Source organism: Scardinius erythrophthalmus, assembly GCF_964197995.2.
Source record: "Scardinius erythrophthalmus genome assembly, chromosome: 18".
NCBI lineage: Eukaryota > Metazoa > Chordata > Actinopteri > Cypriniformes > Leuciscidae > Scardinius > Scardinius erythrophthalmus.
The window spans coordinates 13,764,115-13,781,288 of NC_138238.1; the positions used below are offsets into that span (position 1 = coordinate 13,764,115).

A 17,174-nucleotide genomic window follows, 5' to 3' on the forward strand; every position below is an offset into this window, starting at 1 on the left:
ATTGTCCCGTGTAAGGAACTGACATTAAATCTGGTGAGCATTACATGATTATGAGTGATTCTTAGAGAAAATCTAAAGACATTGCTTCTACCATTTCAATAGGATTGAATTTCTCGGAATTGAAAAGGATATGATACTAGTCTCAGATCATTACTATTAAAATGTGTACATTAGTAAGCAGATTATATTACCGTAAATGTATAATGTAATGGATTACACTACTAACAACAATTTGTAAGTAATATACCCAGCACTATATATGTATATTACACACACATACATATTTAAACACAGACACGATTTATTGAGAAAATAAAGTTTTATTTTTCAAAATAATCTTAAATTACACAAACATTAAGTAGCACCTCACTGCAGTACACGAGATCCAGGGGGCGGAGTTGGATCCAGATCTAAGGGGTGGAGATTTGTGGGTTTAGGGATCAGGGGTGGAGATGGGTATGTTTAGGTATATGTAGGGTGGGAGGAGTTGGATCTGGATCCAACTCCTCCCCCTGGATTTTGTGTTCTGCAGTGAGGACCATCTCTAAACATTTGCAATTGTCCAGGAACAATTACATGCAAAATCAAAAGTCAATCCTTTGGAAGTGGAATCCCCACCACTGATTGACTTTGTCCCTGCATTCCCTCTCGGCCTCTGTCCACTTGTTCCTGTGTGCAGTAGTCCTGCAGGAAGACAGTAGCCAGGTTCCTGAGACGCGGGTTCTGTGTGAGGGAGAAGCGCAGCATGCACTGCACCACTGCGCTGTCTGTGGTCTCAGCGCGAGAGGCAGCTGTGGTGAGGTTCATTAAAGTAGTGATGGCAGAGAGAACAGTCTCATCTCTATTACTCGACAGGCATGATATCACTAATGGGACTCCACCGCTTTGCAGGATCTGATCACGGGACTCGCGCTCCATGCTGAGGTTACATAAACCACCTGTGTGATTTCAAACATTGTTGATTCATGTGAACAGATTGTAACAGCAAATAGATATATTACACAACAACCTTACAGCTATACCAACCAATTCCAAACTCCACAAAGTTGTCATTCTCTTCTGTCAGCATGTCCAGGAAAAGTTCAGTGACCTGGAGCATTCGCAGAGATTCCATGTTGGATGGATCATAGGCAAAGTTGGCCAGGTTTGCCAGAACTTGCTCTTTAAACTCTGCCAAGAAGTGAAAAGACAAATGATGCAGTTTTCAGAAAACCTAATGCTTTTATTAGAAAGACAACTGTAAATAATTACTGCATGTACTGATTATAGTTTGTCAGTGAAGGAATGCAGATTGCACAAACTGAATCAAGCATATATATATATATATATATATATATATATATATATATATATATATATATATATATAGGCAGTGCATCTGCAACCATTGACATACCCTCACTGTCAGTGTCCTGAAACTCTGTGACCAGCCCCTGCAGGAACTCAAACCTGTCAGACGCAGAAAATTGATTCTTTCTTGCCATTACAGATGGATTGTGGGAAACATGGGTTTAACACCTGCAGAAAGACAGACAGATAGAGATCAGTTTTATTATTACCACGTGCAGTGACACAGACAGACAGATAGACAGATAGATAGATAGATAGATAGATAGATAGATAGATAGATAGATAGATAGATAGATAGATAGATAGATAGATAGATAGATAGAGGCAGTTTTATAACAGTGTAAAGCTATATCACAAGTTTGTAATACAGGCAGATAGATAGATATAGACAAAAAGGTTTGTAATACTGAGAGATGCAAATGCACCATACTATACTGTACATCTACACATTTAAAAATGCATACTAAACGAGAACAATAAAAACAGCAATTAAGAAAATATTATGAGACAGATGCAGACGTGACTTACTCGTACAGAATAATGCTGATGAAAGTCATTTGTGCTTCTGCTACAAACTTCTATCATTCAACTATAAATACAAATGAATTTAATCCAGAAAATCTATGTGATCAATGAGTTTCCCCATCACTGAAGCTGCTCAACACGACTGGTCCGTCAATAAACACTTCCCCGCATTAACCGTTATCTGTAGTTCCTTTGATTTAAAGTTCATTCGTCATAAAACTGCTTACCAGTAAAATATCATAATATTAAATTATATTGGGTAAATTATTTAGAGCATTCCCTCTACTTCGTAAGACAATATCTCAAACAAATGAGGCGATCTATTTTCTAACGCAAGAGCCGGAAGTAGTGCATGGGGGTAATATGTGCAGTATATATTCATCCGTGTGAATGTCAGAAGAACTACTGTTTAACGGAGACTTTAGCTGTTTTGTTTGCTTTCACAACGACTATAAATTTCCAGCATGAAACAGTCCAAACTATCCACTGGGAAGCGCCTTACAAAACCGATTCTTTTTGGGACACTGCTCGTAGGCTTGGCCACAGCATTTATGAATAGGTGAGATGACGTTTACACACCCCCTTGACATTGACACTGTGCATGTGTATTGTAATAGTGTTTAGAATGTGAAATAATACTGTGTATAGACCATAGTATTGTTCAGTACGGCAGTGTTAAATGAGTATAGACAAAGCACGTGTTGATACATTATAACCAAGATCCATAAATAATAAATAATATCTTTGCTGTGATGTCTGATAACCCATATTATGATTGTGCCTTGTGCACAAAGGCATTTGTTCATGGAGGACGTGGCAGATCTCAGGGAGCAGGAGCGATCCCGAAATGAGGCCAAGCGACAGGAGGTGCTGGAAAGAAGACAGAGACAATTCGATGAAGTTACAGAGAAGAAGAGAGCAGGGGGCAGCTGAGATGATGACTTCTCCCTGAACTGAGGAAACCAGCACTGACCAGGAACACGTGGGACATTTTTTGCCAAGAAGATTTTGTTTGTTGTTGCTAAAATGGGACAGAAGTTGCATGGAAAGTCAATGGGTGATAAAGCAAGTACAATTTAGCCAAACACTACACAAAGCCTATAGCTGTTTTGTTGGCAATAATGATTTGAATTGGTTACCTTGATCATATTTAACTGCAACAGTTGGATTTGCAAGAGGATTTTACATCACACAAATGTAATGAAATGTAAATGAAGCAAATGGTGGAAATCAGGAATTAATGGGCCAAAGCTAGACGTTCCTCAATTCTGCCACAAAAAAGATGCTTAGATTTTATAAACATAACATTTTTATGAATATTTAATTAACATTTAATATTGATTTCACCAGTTTAAAAAGCCTACAAAAATAAATCTGGATAAATCAGTTGTTGCACTGTGATTATAATAATTTTCATTAATTGAAATAAAATAATGAAATTTGTTTAATTTAAAGGTAGGGTAGGCAATTTCAGAGAGGTTAGCAATAGCAAGCTAGCTTTGCATTAGATCCTGCTCTCCAAAATGAATGAACACAGATTCTGCAATGTTCAGACAAACATTTTTTGGTCCCGAGACTTCCACAGAAGATATACATTTTTTAATCAGGGTTCCCACGGGTCCTTGAAAGTTTGTGAATCTGATTTTTTTTTTTTCAAGGCCCTGGATTTTTTTTTTTTAAATAAACATACATAGAGATAGATACAGGTCCTTGAAAGTACTTGAATTTATTTTGCGCAAGAAGTTTTCTGGAAAACAATTCCACATTCACTCCGGTCCGCTAATGTGTTATTTCACCAACACTTCATGGCCTATGCATACTAGCTTGCTTGATTTACGTTAGTTACGCGCATTTATGTGCTACGTAAAGTGTTTCCCGCGTGAGGTACTTTGTGTTGTACATTGCCATGACGTTCACGCGCACACAAAACTATGATGGTACCTCAACGTTTGTTGTTGGATGTGGTACATTAAGTCCTTGAATTTGAGGGTATTGGACCTGGAAAGTCCTTGAAAGGTCCTTGAATTTGAAGTTAACCAAGGTGTGGGAACCCTGTATAATATTTAGACCACTTCTTTTATTGATTGCTATCAAGGTGTGAAGAAAGTTTCAACCAGAATAACAAAGTGTTTAAATCTTAAATTTAAACAAAGATTAGAAACATTGTTTTGGCAACTAACTTGAGACAAAATAAGTTGAAGTACTAAAATGACTAAAACTGAAATAAAAAATAATAATTTAAATCAAGAAGCCAATAAAATCAATATAAGTATGAAAATAATAGCCAATTAAAAATATGAATAAATGCAATATAAATAATACAAAAAAAAAAAACAGGTTGCATAAAAGCCTTATTTTGAGGTTCTTCTGTTTGTAATATTACATTCTTTTTTATTTGAATGTTTGTTACAATAACACAGACTCATGAGAACACTACCATTTATTTGAGCACGCAAAAGTAACAAAAAGTGCCTTTTTAACACATTGCACTATTCAAACCAAAATGAATAAGATTTGTCCTTCACAACAAGGAAAAAATAAATGTATGGATAATTCCAACAAATACTAGAGGCTGGGAAACCAACCTGAATCAAAAAGTGTCAAACAGTATTACTAAAGCAGTCAATTGTCAATATGACCGAAACAATGTTCAAAATGCAAACCTGCTGAAGCCAAAGCTAATCTTTCCACATTTCAGGGACAAAAATACGGTAAGTTCACTCATCTGAGGCACACATTAGCACTTAATGTAAATCTTACCCGGGAAAAAAAATTGACCTTGTGAACCAAGACTGAACAATTGGGGATATAAGTGCACATGTAAGTCTAGATAGTCAGATCGCCACACTTCATCTTCCCTTTTCCTTCAATATACAGAATATAATTTATATATCAGCTCTACCTTCTTATACACAAACACTGCATGTGTCGCACAACATATATTAATAGTGTAAATTCCCTTTTGTTTTCAGATCTCACATACATTGCCTTCCAACACTACAGCAATAAATAAATTTTTAGACCGTGTTAAAAGACATCACATTTGCAAAGAAAACTAAATTATGTACATACTGTATATGCTTATATCTAAATTAACAGTGACCATAAATATATTAGATGGGTATATACATCTTTAGGAAATATTAACAGGTATTTCAGCAGTAAAATGTAGGATATTGCAACAAAGACTAGTATGAGGTGCTGCTACAGTTGGGCATTATTACTAACCTTGTTGTAACCCACTGTAATCTCGACGCAGATTCAGTAGTGTATTAAAAGGAACAGTTATATTGCTGTATAGTGCTTCTTTCAGTGGATGTAATGGAGTGAGAGTGTTTTAAGTGTTACACGGTGAGCACCAGGCCGGATGGAGAGTTGGAGCACGGCGGGGCTTTGATGTTCGTCACGGCGCCGGGGTCCAAACCGTTCACTGTCCTGCTGTGCTCACAGAAACATAAGACTGAGGTTAGATGCTTCAAATGAGGCGTTTGAGCCCTGCACAATGCAAGCCATCAGACCATACTATTAGAATTATTAGAATATTAGAATTGCTAGTATTGTTTTGAAGTCCACTCCACACCAACTGGATAAACTAGACAGGATTTGGCATAAAAAAGCAGGTTTCCTAAAACCAAAAGGACAGTTAATATGCACAGCAAAGCTCATACGCAAGTGAATTGGTGTAGATAAGCAAGCAGAACAAGCTCTGAAACTGTATATTTTCTAAGGCCGTATCTAACAGCCCAAACCACTCAATACGCCCCCGAGAGACACCAGACACAACCACTCTACTGTCCATCAGTACAAAGGTAATTTGATGACCGTCATCAGCCACGCATCGCTGTGTCTGTTCTTGTTGCCTTGAAACACATGAACGTAATAGTACTACACTGTTACAAAATCAAATCATTAAAGTATACTGGAGACTGCAAAGGCCCTCTGCTGTCCTGTTATTCTGATCTAAACACTCTCTGGATTTCGGTAGAGAGCTCATCTAAAGATCTGCTAAGTCTTACGCAGCAGAAACACAAGCCCTGGACGTCCTCTCTGTACCGTTTTTCCCAGGACACACTGATTCAGCACTGCAGTGAGCTGCGTTACACTGCGGTAGAGGTGTGGATCATCTAGACCCTCCTGATCCAAAAGACACTCGCAGATTCTTGAGATGACTCTATTTGTCAAATGCATTAAATGACAATTAAGCTTCTTATTCATTAAACATGCTGAAAGTCAACATGAAATTAAAATTGATACACTTTATTTTTGTAATGCGAGTTCCTGTTCTTACTATGCATGATTCATTGGATTCATGTTAAAAAATATTTGTCTTCATAAACTTTTATTAAAATTGGCCTGAAACAACTACATTTTTCAACTTGTCCAGCCATGCTCAGCTTTAGCTACTGTAGATTTACTGGTTTGTGCTGGTACACTACCATTTAAAAGTTTGGAGAGACAACATTAAGTCTCTACCATTTCAAATTAATGTTTTTTTTTACACTCTATTAATTATGAAAGATTCCCCCTAAAAAAAATGCATTACGCTTTCCACAAAAATATTATTTCTAAACGATCATGTGACTGAAAACTGGAGTATGAAAATTCAGCTTGCCATCACAGAAATAAATCACATTTTACAATTTATTAAAATAGAAAACAGTTACATTTTCAACTGTTAATATATTTTACAATATTACTGTTTTTGATCAATAAATCAATAAAAACACAATAAATCAAACTTGTGAATGGCAGTGGAAATAATTCCTATATTTTAATCATTGACCATCTAGTTTCACTCATAAATGTATCACGCCATGGAAGTAAAGTGAGCTGCAAATGTTTTTTCATGTTGACTTTAACAAGAAGAATGAACATGATCTAACTAATGACTAGAACAGTCGAATCCTGCAATTCAGTTCATACCGACAGACAGATGAGGAGAGAAATTCGTAGTTTAGCACTCAAGGTGAACTCCATAAATGTCAGGATTTTTAAAAGGGCCTTTCTTGTTTTGAATCTTCAGGTAAGAGTCAAAACATTGGCCCAGTCCTCTTAGATTCAGTTAAATAAACCACATTTGAGCAAATTTATGGAGTGAACCTTCGCAGACAATTAGAGCCACCACCAAAGATGTTAGTGGAGATGATATGATCTTAACCTAGTGGATTATTGTACTTCAAGTCATATGCAGGGGGTGTTAACTAGCATGCATGAATCCCCACATAAAACTGCTAGTTGGATCATTTACCCAAGAGCAACGCAGGGAAAATGACCCTCTCTCTTCTGCTGAGGAGAGAAACACACACAGGTCTGAGAGAATTTTATTTCTGTATCACTTAGATACACTTAGATTCTTAAATCTGCCCTTCATTTTAGTCCTCACACAAGAAAATTAGTATTGGAACAACTTTTTCATAATAGCCCTTTATGCGAAACAAATTGTACAATTGCTTCTGATTGAAATCAGAAGGACACAATGTAATTATGAGTAACGTAGATCAAATAAAGTAACTGCTCATCAACATCTAATGGTTTATTGATTGATTTTTTTCTGAAATGTGGCAGAACAAAATGGCCAACTCACGCTTTGTCGAAGTAGGATGTGTGGAGCGAGTGGGAGTAATTTGAAAGGTCGCCGTTAATTATATTGCCGTTGACATTTGTGACGTAGTTCTTCCTGGCTGCCTGGTCCTTGGCAAAATTTCGGCAGGCTGTGAGCTTAGACTCTAAAGCCTAAGAAACAAAACAAACTCTTGGATTAAACACCAAATTCGTTTAAGCAAACGGCGATCAAAAAACAAAACTGAACAATTATATGTCTGAATAGCTTTCGTTCAGATCAAAAGTTCAGTCTACAGCTTTTACTCACCCCAACTTTGCGCAGTAGATCGCCTACAATATTGAGCGCTGATATTCTAGCAGATGGAGTGAGGGCTGCATTAGTTGAGCTGTTGGCCAGACCTGCAAAAAGACAAGAACCAAGTAAGTCGCGCAAACATGTGTGGCACTGCATACATCTCAGAGAGAAATCTATCCGTCTACCCGTCTGGCTAGTGAAAGCATTGTCCAGGTTCTTGCTGAGAGGTGTAGCCGGCAGAGAGAGGGAAGCCTGGACCGCCGAGTCGGTTTTGTCATTGTCTGGAGTCGGAGAGCTGGGGGCCGACATTCTCGTCACCTCCGGCCGGCTCTCTCGCACCGCAAGCTCTTGCCGCAAATCTACAAAACAGTCACATACCCGTGGGTTAAGACAATGTACAAGATATCGATCCATAACTTTCCCTTGCAGACAATAATGCTGATGAGTATGTAACATGACTTCATTCCACAATCAAGCAGGAAAATCCTTTTACTGACAGAACAGATTGTGTACATACCTGAGAAGCACAGAATGAGGAACTAGCTATAATTACGCATGACAAAAGTCGATAAATACCTCTGGCTTCATCTTTTAGTCTCTGCACAGACACCAGGAGAGACTCTTTCTCATCCAGTTCACTCTCCAGAAAGGCGTTCCTTTCGATGGCCTGGTTCAGCCTCTGCTCAAAGTCCTCCAGAGATGTAATCGTGGCTCTGTGGTACCAGAATAAAGCAGAATAAAACTATAAATTACTGTAGAGTAGTGGAAAAGCATATGAGGGCAGAACTCTTTAAAGATGACATAAACACCATTTATTTCCTTAATAAATGTCTAATTGTGGACAATTCACAAGTGTACATTATTCTAAAAAAATATTGTTTGTATAAACTTTCATCAGAATTGATTAAGTGTCACTTTCCCAGAAGGTTTTTTTTTTTTTTTTTTTTTTGCTGATGTAACAAAGGCTGTGTGAGCGGGGGAAAATGTTACTAACCAATAATATCAATCATATTAACCAAATTATCCAATAAAATCCACACAAAAAACTTACAAAAACCAAACAAATATATACTGTACACCCAACATGCACTCAAACACTACCGTTCAAAAGTGACAGTAAGATAAAAAAAAGGAAATTAATCAGTTTATTCAGCAAGAACGCTTTAAATTGATAAAAAGTGTCATTTATAATGTTATAAAATATTTCTATTTCAAATAAATGCTGTTTTTAACTTTCTATTCATCACAGAATCCTAAAAATAATGTATCCCGGTTTTCTCAAAAATATTAAATGGCACAACTGTTTTCAACATATTAAGAAATAATAACAATATAATAATAATACTGTTATTATAATGTTAATAATATGAAATGCTTCTTGAGCACCGAATCAGCATATTAGAATGATTTCTGAAGGATCATGTGATGCTGAGTAATGATGCTGAAAATTCAGCTTTGCCATCACAGGAATACATTGTAAAATATATTTAAATAGACAAACAGTTGTTTCGAATAATAATAATATTTCACAATATTACGTTTTTTACATATTTTTGAGCATAAGAGACACTGTCCCAAAATCGATCTTTTGAACGGTAGTTTAGCTTCCCTTTAAGTCATCATTTTTTTAAGGAACTAGATCACATTATGGAATTTAAATGCAACATTAATGCCACTTTATGTTATCTTTAGCGAAGTATTTTGGCAGTGATACAGTTTACATTCTGGAAATGTTTGATGAAGGGTAAGATGATGCCTTCTGACCTCTTAGCTCTCTCCAGGTCGTCATTGGCCTGCTCTAACTCTCTGACGTATTTATGCAGCTGCTCCTTGATGCCTCGAGTCTGGCTGAGGTCGTCCTCCAGTACGGAGATCTGTTTATAGCTCTGAGAATACTGATACTCCAGCTTATCCTACAGGAAAGAGAAAGCAAAGACCTGCCCTCGCTTTAATGATCTTTACACATGCTCAGCCTGTGATTAGCTCACACACTCTCCTGACCTTCAGAGAGTCCAGCTCGTGCTGCAGTCTCTCATTGTCCGACTGCAGGTCTCTGATGCGATGCTCCGCTTGGCCCAGTTGTGTCTCCAGCTCTGTCTCTAGCTCTCTGCTCCCCTCTTGGAACTCCAGCAACTCCTCGTGTGCCTCCTTATAACTTAACACACACATCAGGATACTGTTTAACAACCTTTAGCTAATGACATATGCATAAAACAGAATATATAAATAACTTTATTCGTTTGTATTTCTTAAACAGTGCTTGCCTTGAACTATAGCCTACTGAACACCAAATGCTAACATGCTCTGTCAAACCACACACACCTCAATTAGGGAAGTGCTGAGGTGACTTAAATTTTAATTTACAGCAGTGTTCAAAAGTTTGGGGTCAATAAGATTTTTTTTTTTAAGAAATAAATACTTTTAAGGCCCGTTCACACCATGGATAATAACTATAACGATAAAGATAGTTCTAAATATAAAAGAATAGTCCACAACTATAACGATAACGGCACAGAGAAACGATAATGTTGGCATCACTTTCAGAATTATTTTTTCCAGTTGATAAACAATAAAAACATTGACGGCCAATCAGAATCCATCATGCTTTAAAGAGCTTGACCGTTTAACGCGACCCGATGACAAAACTGCAGCACATGCTCAGGATGAACAGAACAACATTGTGCGTTGGTGTGGACAATAATATAGTTATCGTTGTAGTTACCTTTATAGTTATTGTTCTTGGTGTGAACGGGCCTTTATGAAGCAAGGATGCATGAAATTGATCAAAAGTGACAGTGAACCATTTAAAATGTTACAAAAGATTTCTATTTTGTGCTTTTGATCTTAGAATTCATCAAAGAATCCTGAAAGAAAAAAATGTCTGCAAAAATATTAAGCAGCACAACTGTCTACAGAGGCCCTAAAGGGACATGATGAGGAAAAAAAATATGAGATGGGAGGTTTTGCAACGAACGCAAAGATTTTGCGAGTGAAAGCAAAGTTTTTTGAGGAAATGCCGAAGTTTTACAAGGGAACGCAAAGGTTATGTAAGTGAACGCAAAGTATCTCACGGGAACGCAAAAGCATTGAAATATATTTTTCCATCACCATGTCCCTTATGGGCTCCGTAGTTTTCAACATTGATAATAAAAATCTATTTCTTGAGCATCAGATCAGCAACAATTTCTTAAGGATCATGTGACACTGAAGACTGGATTAGTGGCTGCTGAAAATACGGCTTTTTAAATATATATTTAAATAGAAAACAGTATTTTGAACAACAAATTACAAATATTTCACAATATTACTGTACTTATACTCAAATAAATTCAGCCTTGGTGAGCATAAGAGACTATAGAGAGTATAAAAAAATACTCATAACTTATTTATTGAATGTGATCTTAGCTGACTCTGTTACTAACACAGTGTGAATGAGGCAGGGTTCATGGAGCAGATCTGCTGTAAATAAACAGTTTTGTTTACAGTGTACCAGTGACCAGAGGAGAGCGCTGCCCTAGGCCTCTTTATGTAATCACCAGCCAGCATTATGGGAAGGATCTAAAAATGGCATCGGAGCAGTATTTCCCTACCCAGTCATGCTCCAGCCACGTGAGCTAGGAGACAGGGTAGGACAACCTGTTCATCCAGGGAAAAGGAGACCACAAGCGTGAGAAAAGTACATGATGCCCTGGCAGCACAGGAGAGAATCAGCAACATACAACATCTGTGACTCATTTCTGTTCAGTCTCTGAAGTGCTGATTAGGGTGTTTTACTAGCGGGTCAGAACTGGGTAGTATCGCATTTCAGAGAGACCCAGAGGAGCCTGTGCTTCAAATGTGTGTCTTAAATCATAATGAACAAGAGACACCCTGCAGACACTATGATGTGCTTTGCTAAAACAGCTCTAAGGCAAATCAAATGACCCCTTTTTGATAGAAGAGCTGATTCCTATTTGTATGTCATCAGTTAACATTGTATTAAGGCCCGTTCACACCAAGAACAATAACTGTAAAAATAATTATAAAGAAAACTATATTAGCATCGACACCAGCACATAATACATTTGTGTTTATTGCAGGCTGCCTCTTCAAATGCGCAAGCTTTTTAAAGCCAAATGGATTCTGATTGGCTGTCAATGTTTTTAATCATTCAACAGCTGGAAAAAAAAAACTGAAATAAAAATAAATAAAATCTATATAGACAAAAACGACAAAAAAACATAAAATTACTAAAACTTTAATTAAAATGAAAATAGAAAATGCACAAATAGAAACGTATTAAAAATATTTATAAAAATAGTATCTCAATGAAAATAACACTGGTGTGAATAGCGTTTTATTCAGTTAAAGGGGCTATATGTACGAATTGTGATGTGTTAATAGCGTTTTTTATTACCAATGCGTAATGTAGCTACAAAAACAACAACTAGGCCTTCCCAGATTTCCTAGGTTGTCTATGAAAGCCTGTAGGCTGATTTTTATGTAAAGGACTTTTGCTTTTGTTGGGAAAATCAAAAGGATGTGACGTTTACACATGCTCCCGAGAGCATTATCTCTTGCGTTCTATGACACGCGAAACAAACTAATAACAAGGGTTTCTGAATTCTACATAAAGCCCCTTTAAATGTGACGATACGATGGCACACATAAACCACAAGGTAACCATTAATAAGCCGTTGCTAAGGTGTTCTGGGTGTTTTCAGCATGTTGTTGAGTGGTTGCTAGTGTGTTCTGGGTGGTTGCTAACCAGCCCAAATCAAAAAAGCCCACTCCACAAATCTCTATGACTTGGTTCCCTCGGTCCAAGTAGATCTATGGGATTTTTCATCCCATCCACCAGGCGAAAAACCATCCCATTGCTTAGAAAATTAATAACACACCTCTCTTTGACAAGCTAAACACACAATTGTGGATGTTTTTGACAGACAGATGTCACACAATGTAGATTGAATCTCTCGTTCAGATTATATAGAGGGATTTCTTTGAGCTTTAAACCCCCGTCAGTTGTTTTTTATGTAATCAGACGTAACCCATACAGAAGACCGTTAATCGCAAACTTGGGTGGACCACGTTTTTGTGTGTGTAAATGTCATCGGCTGCCCCCCTTTTCCTGCCAATGATCCGGGTGCCGTTACATAAAGGGAATCTGAAACGCTCCACACTGGAGTTAAGAAATGCTGCTTTGGGATGCAATTTACCAAGCAACAAGCTTGTGATTACAATGCCGCTAAGAGTTTTTCAATGGTAAAATTAGCAGCGGGAGTCTATCAAATCACAAAAGCTAAACCCATTGAAGGAAATTCCCACTGTGACGGATTGCATAAGGTAAACAGACTAATGTGACTGAGAAGTCTTCAAACATTCAGCAAATTCCTTGATATGGCCGTCATTGTGTAAGGGAACAGGTTGCATTGGTTTTATTCCCAGCATTCACATGCATTGCTTCAGGGCAAGCAATTTTTTTTTTTTTTTCAAAAAGAAAATATGAATAGCAGGACAACATAAAAGAAACTCTCAGGCGTCAGACTACAAAACAGAGACCTGATCTGTGTCTGAGCTCAATGCTGCTCACTGTACCGCCACTTACTTTTTCTTGTACTTCAGCGAAAGAGTCTTCCAGAAGTCAATTTCCTCGTCTTTGGAGGCGAATTTTGGTATTATATTTGCATCCATGACAGATAAACCTGTGAGATTACACAAAAAGCACACATTTTCTTTAGCATACAAAAGTAAACAAAAATGTAATCAAAATCAAATATTGATATTACCATAAACTGCATTAGCCAAATAATATGCAAAAATATTAATGCAACATGTTATGGTTTTTGAGGATGAAAACATATCACGCCAAAATTGGCTATATACTATGTAGTAGGAAATTTCAGACGCAGCCGGAGTTTTATTGGATACACGCCTGTGACTTCAACCACAAAAGATGTGGAAAATGTTTCATCATTCCTTTTAAAAGTTGAAAGTCTACACTACTGATCAAAAGTTTGGGGTTGGCGAGATTTGACAACGTTTTAGAAAGAAGTCTCTTATGCTCACCAAGACTGCATTTATATTATAAAAATCACAGTGAAAACAGTAATATTGTGAAATATTAAACTTAAAATAGCTGTTTTCTAATTTCCTAAAATGTAATTTATTTGTTTTTGGCAGCTCCCGTATCACTCCAGTCTCCAGTGTCACATGATCCTTCGGAAATCATTGTAATTTGCTAATTTTGCTATTTGCTATTATCAATGTTGAAAACTGTTGTGTTGCTTAGTGTTTATGTGGACACAGTGATAGTTTTTCAGGATTCTTTGATGAATATAAAGTTCAAAAGAACAGCATTTATTTAAAAATAGAAATCTTTTCTAACAATTTAAAAGTATTTACTCTCACCTTTTGATCAATTTAAAGCGTCTCTTCAGAATAAAATCTCAATGACCCTAAACCTTTGAACAGTAGTGTATTTATTTAGCTGCATGACTATTTGCATTTAGCATTGCTTTGTATCCATGACCCCATCAGAACAGACCTGTGACCCATTTTTGGGTCATGACCCACCAGTTGACCCACCTCTGATTTCACAATCTGAACGCATTCATGTGTGTAAAGTTAAACTGGCAGCAGCGTGCACCTCAGTTCACACTCAGCTACTGGTATCCCAAATAATCAATAGAACTGCGTGCAGTCTGATCCAACAAACCCATAGAAGCTCCATGTGTCCCGTTCACAAACGCCAGGACACAATCGCCCTCTGGTTATAGGTCATAGCCTGACATAGCAAGGCTCTTTACTGAGGAACTATGATTTCAAAACTAAACAGAACCAGAAGAACAGTTAAGACAACAAATATTTAGTCAGATGTACTAAACTCAATGTCTTGGGACAATCTGTTCTACTTTCACAAGACACTGTTTTAAAGCACAAAGACAACTAAAATTCCCAAGCCTTCCCGCCACACCCACACTTCACCACCTTTCTATTTTTCTTTCTGTTTCCTTATGTAATGCTTTCTTTCTTAATCATGATTTCTCATTTCAAGTCAAACTTAAGCTGGTATCCATTTATTAAAATCTGTTTTGCTTACAATATTCATGTCATTTTCCTATTTTTTTCACTGAAAAAGAGTTCTGGTTGGTTATACATGATGTCTGTAAAATAAAAACTGTCAACAACTGATGGAACCACATGAAAACACTGTATTCACAGTTCTCCTGAAACACAGCAGATCCGCAGAGGAAGGGGAAATTAGGCTAATTAATTGTGATGTAATGTTTATGCATTACAACTTTTTATTTATTTATTAAAATGTAAAACATTCGCATATAAAATTAAGCAAATAAAGAGTGGCAAAAATAATCTCATGAATAATTGAATCATCCTCTGAGAAATTAAATGCGTTCACAAAATAGAGAAAGGAGGAGAGATGTTTAAAATATTGCTAATTATTAGCAAAAGAAAATAGACATTTAAAATAAGTCTATTCATTTGAGAAACATCATATTATTATGCACGCTAAGATAACTAACGGGGCAAAGTTGGAAAATAATACACCTTCAAAGAATATAGCCTTTTTAAAAATTAAATGTTGAATTTCAGTCCTTATAAACTCTTAAGGAGCTGATGCGCTCTGTCCAGATGACAGTCAGGCTTATTTACACTGTCGGTCTAACAACTAACGTTAGCCTAAACGATAAATATGCCATCTCTACTTCATCAAATCTGCTGCCAACATATGTATCGAGGACCAGAAACATCACTGCTGACATGTTTCTCTTTAAATACCACAGGCACCACGATAACCCTTCAATTTTCACAATAGCGAATCCCGGTACATTAGCTAACGTAACAGTTAGCCGCCGCGAGCTAGCCGAGCTGACGTTAGGCTAACAACAACAACAGCAGTGATGGTGCGCTTTTAATTTACACGAACAGATATGACATTGACATTAAAATTATGTCGTAACGCATTTATGTGCCTATAGTGATTGACGTGAGATGCTAGCGTTTACGTTAGTGGATGAGATGCTGCTCATGAAGAGCACCAGGGTGTTGTCTTATTTTTGATTATCTGTGTGATCCTCTGCGTTTTTTAAAGATCTGCATTATGTGTAAAGATTGAGATGTGATTTAATGAACTAACCTGCACATTTCCAGGATCTTTGACGCTGATCGTAGGACTAACTGTGATCCTGGCACACAGTCTTCAGTATTTCAGCATCCCCTCTCTCTCTCTTTTTCTCTCTCTCTCCCCATTGACGTGCACGTAAAGTGATCCTGGCGACGCCTCTTACAATACGAAAATAACGTAACATTTATTTATTTATTTATTTAGGGCTGAAACGTTAATACAAAACGTGTTAGTTAAAAATGACGTTAGTTATTTTATTTATTTTGCCAGAGCTGAAAATTTTGTGGAATAATGTTACAATAAATATATATATATATATATATATATATATATATATATATATATATATATATATATATATATATATATATATATATATATATATATATATATATATATATATATATATATATATATTAATTATTTAGTTGTAGACCTGAATTCACAATTTATAAATGTGAATTCTGATACGTTAGTTAAATAACATAACAACACATATTACTTTTTATTTATTTTATCTGAAACTTTAAATAGTGTGAATAAAGATAAAGTGTGACAGTTATCTTATTCTCTTGGTTTTGGAAATATAATCCAAATTGCTACAGTTATTATTAACTTATTATAATTATTTTAGTATCGCCTAACAATACGCACATAATTATATGTGATTGCGATTAGCAATGAATGATCCACTTTATGATATCTGGTGTGACAAAGTGTTTCGGATTTACCAGCTGTCCCATTTACATATATTTAACATTGCAATAATAACATGGATGGATACTTTGTTACACTTGAGAGAGTCAGTCAGATTTCAGAAAATGTCCATACAAAATATATTGAAGGATATACAGTAAATGTAAATTTCCTATTGTAAATTATTTGCTGCACGTAAAACCTATAAACCTAAATATCTCACACCTTGATAAAGAAGGAAACACAATCACTTATCAGTCCAGTAGGTGGTGCTGTAGTTCCACACATAACCTTCGCACAGCCAATGTAGAATCAGTCGTTATTAAATATGATTAAAATAATATCAATTAATAGTAATTAAAATAATGTTAATAATACATTTTAACCAGACTAAACTTAACATAAAAAAACATTGATACATATATCATGTTAAATGTATATGTTTTTGTTTATTGCTATTAAGATTTAAGTATGTGCCATCACTAGATATTAGGATAGGTAATGACATTACACTTAGGTGTATCACATTAAATTTATTATTTATATATATATATATATATATATATATATATATATATATATAAAACATTTGACAAATATTTATTCATTTCTGGTTAACTA

General features: G+C 36.1%; 2 protein-coding genes across 6 annotated transcripts; both read right to left on the minus strand.

Annotated features, from left to right (window-relative positions):
* Window positions 1-302: 302 nt before the first annotated feature.
* On the minus strand, window positions 303-2,179 carry armc7 (armadillo repeat containing 7). 2 transcript variants are annotated; one of them, XM_081392077.1, is made up of 4 exons: window positions 1,885-2,009; window positions 1,397-1,518; window positions 1,027-1,170; window positions 303-938 (listed from the first exon to the last, which is right to left on the minus strand). In XM_081392077.1, the coding sequence occupies exons 2-4, from the start codon at window positions 1,482-1,484 to the stop codon at window positions 592-594; spliced, it is 579 nt and encodes a 192-aa protein (XP_081248203.1). In that variant the 5' UTR covers window positions 1,485-1,518; window positions 1,885-2,009; the 3' UTR covers window positions 303-591. The 2 variants fall into 2 exon arrangements, with proteins under 2 accessions (XP_081248203.1, XP_081248202.1); XM_081392076.1 differs by having other exon boundaries at window positions 304-938; window positions 1,879-2,179.
* A 2,121-nt stretch (window positions 2,180-4,300) lies between these two features.
* ndel1a (nudE neurodevelopment protein 1-like 1a) lies at window positions 4,301-16,016 on the minus strand. Of its 4 annotated transcripts, XM_081392041.1 has the most exons (10): window positions 15,870-16,014; window positions 13,320-13,416; window positions 9,734-9,887; window positions 9,497-9,645; window positions 8,309-8,445; window positions 7,918-8,091; window positions 7,745-7,836; window positions 7,460-7,608; window positions 7,124-7,158; window positions 4,301-5,313 (listed from the first exon to the last, which is right to left on the minus strand). In XM_081392041.1, exons 2-10 carry the CDS (start codon window positions 13,403-13,405, stop codon window positions 5,303-5,305), a joined length of 987 nt encoding a protein of 328 aa, XP_081248167.1. In that variant the 5' UTR covers window positions 13,406-13,416; window positions 15,870-16,014; the 3' UTR covers window positions 4,301-5,302. The 4 variants fall into 4 exon arrangements, with proteins under 4 accessions (XP_081248167.1, XP_081248166.1, XP_081248165.1 ...); XM_081392040.1 differs by lacking the exon at window positions 7,124-7,158 and having other exon boundaries at window positions 15,870-16,016; XM_081392039.1 differs by having other exon boundaries at window positions 7,745-8,091; window positions 15,870-15,992.
* Window positions 16,017-17,174: the final 1,158 nt, after the last annotated feature.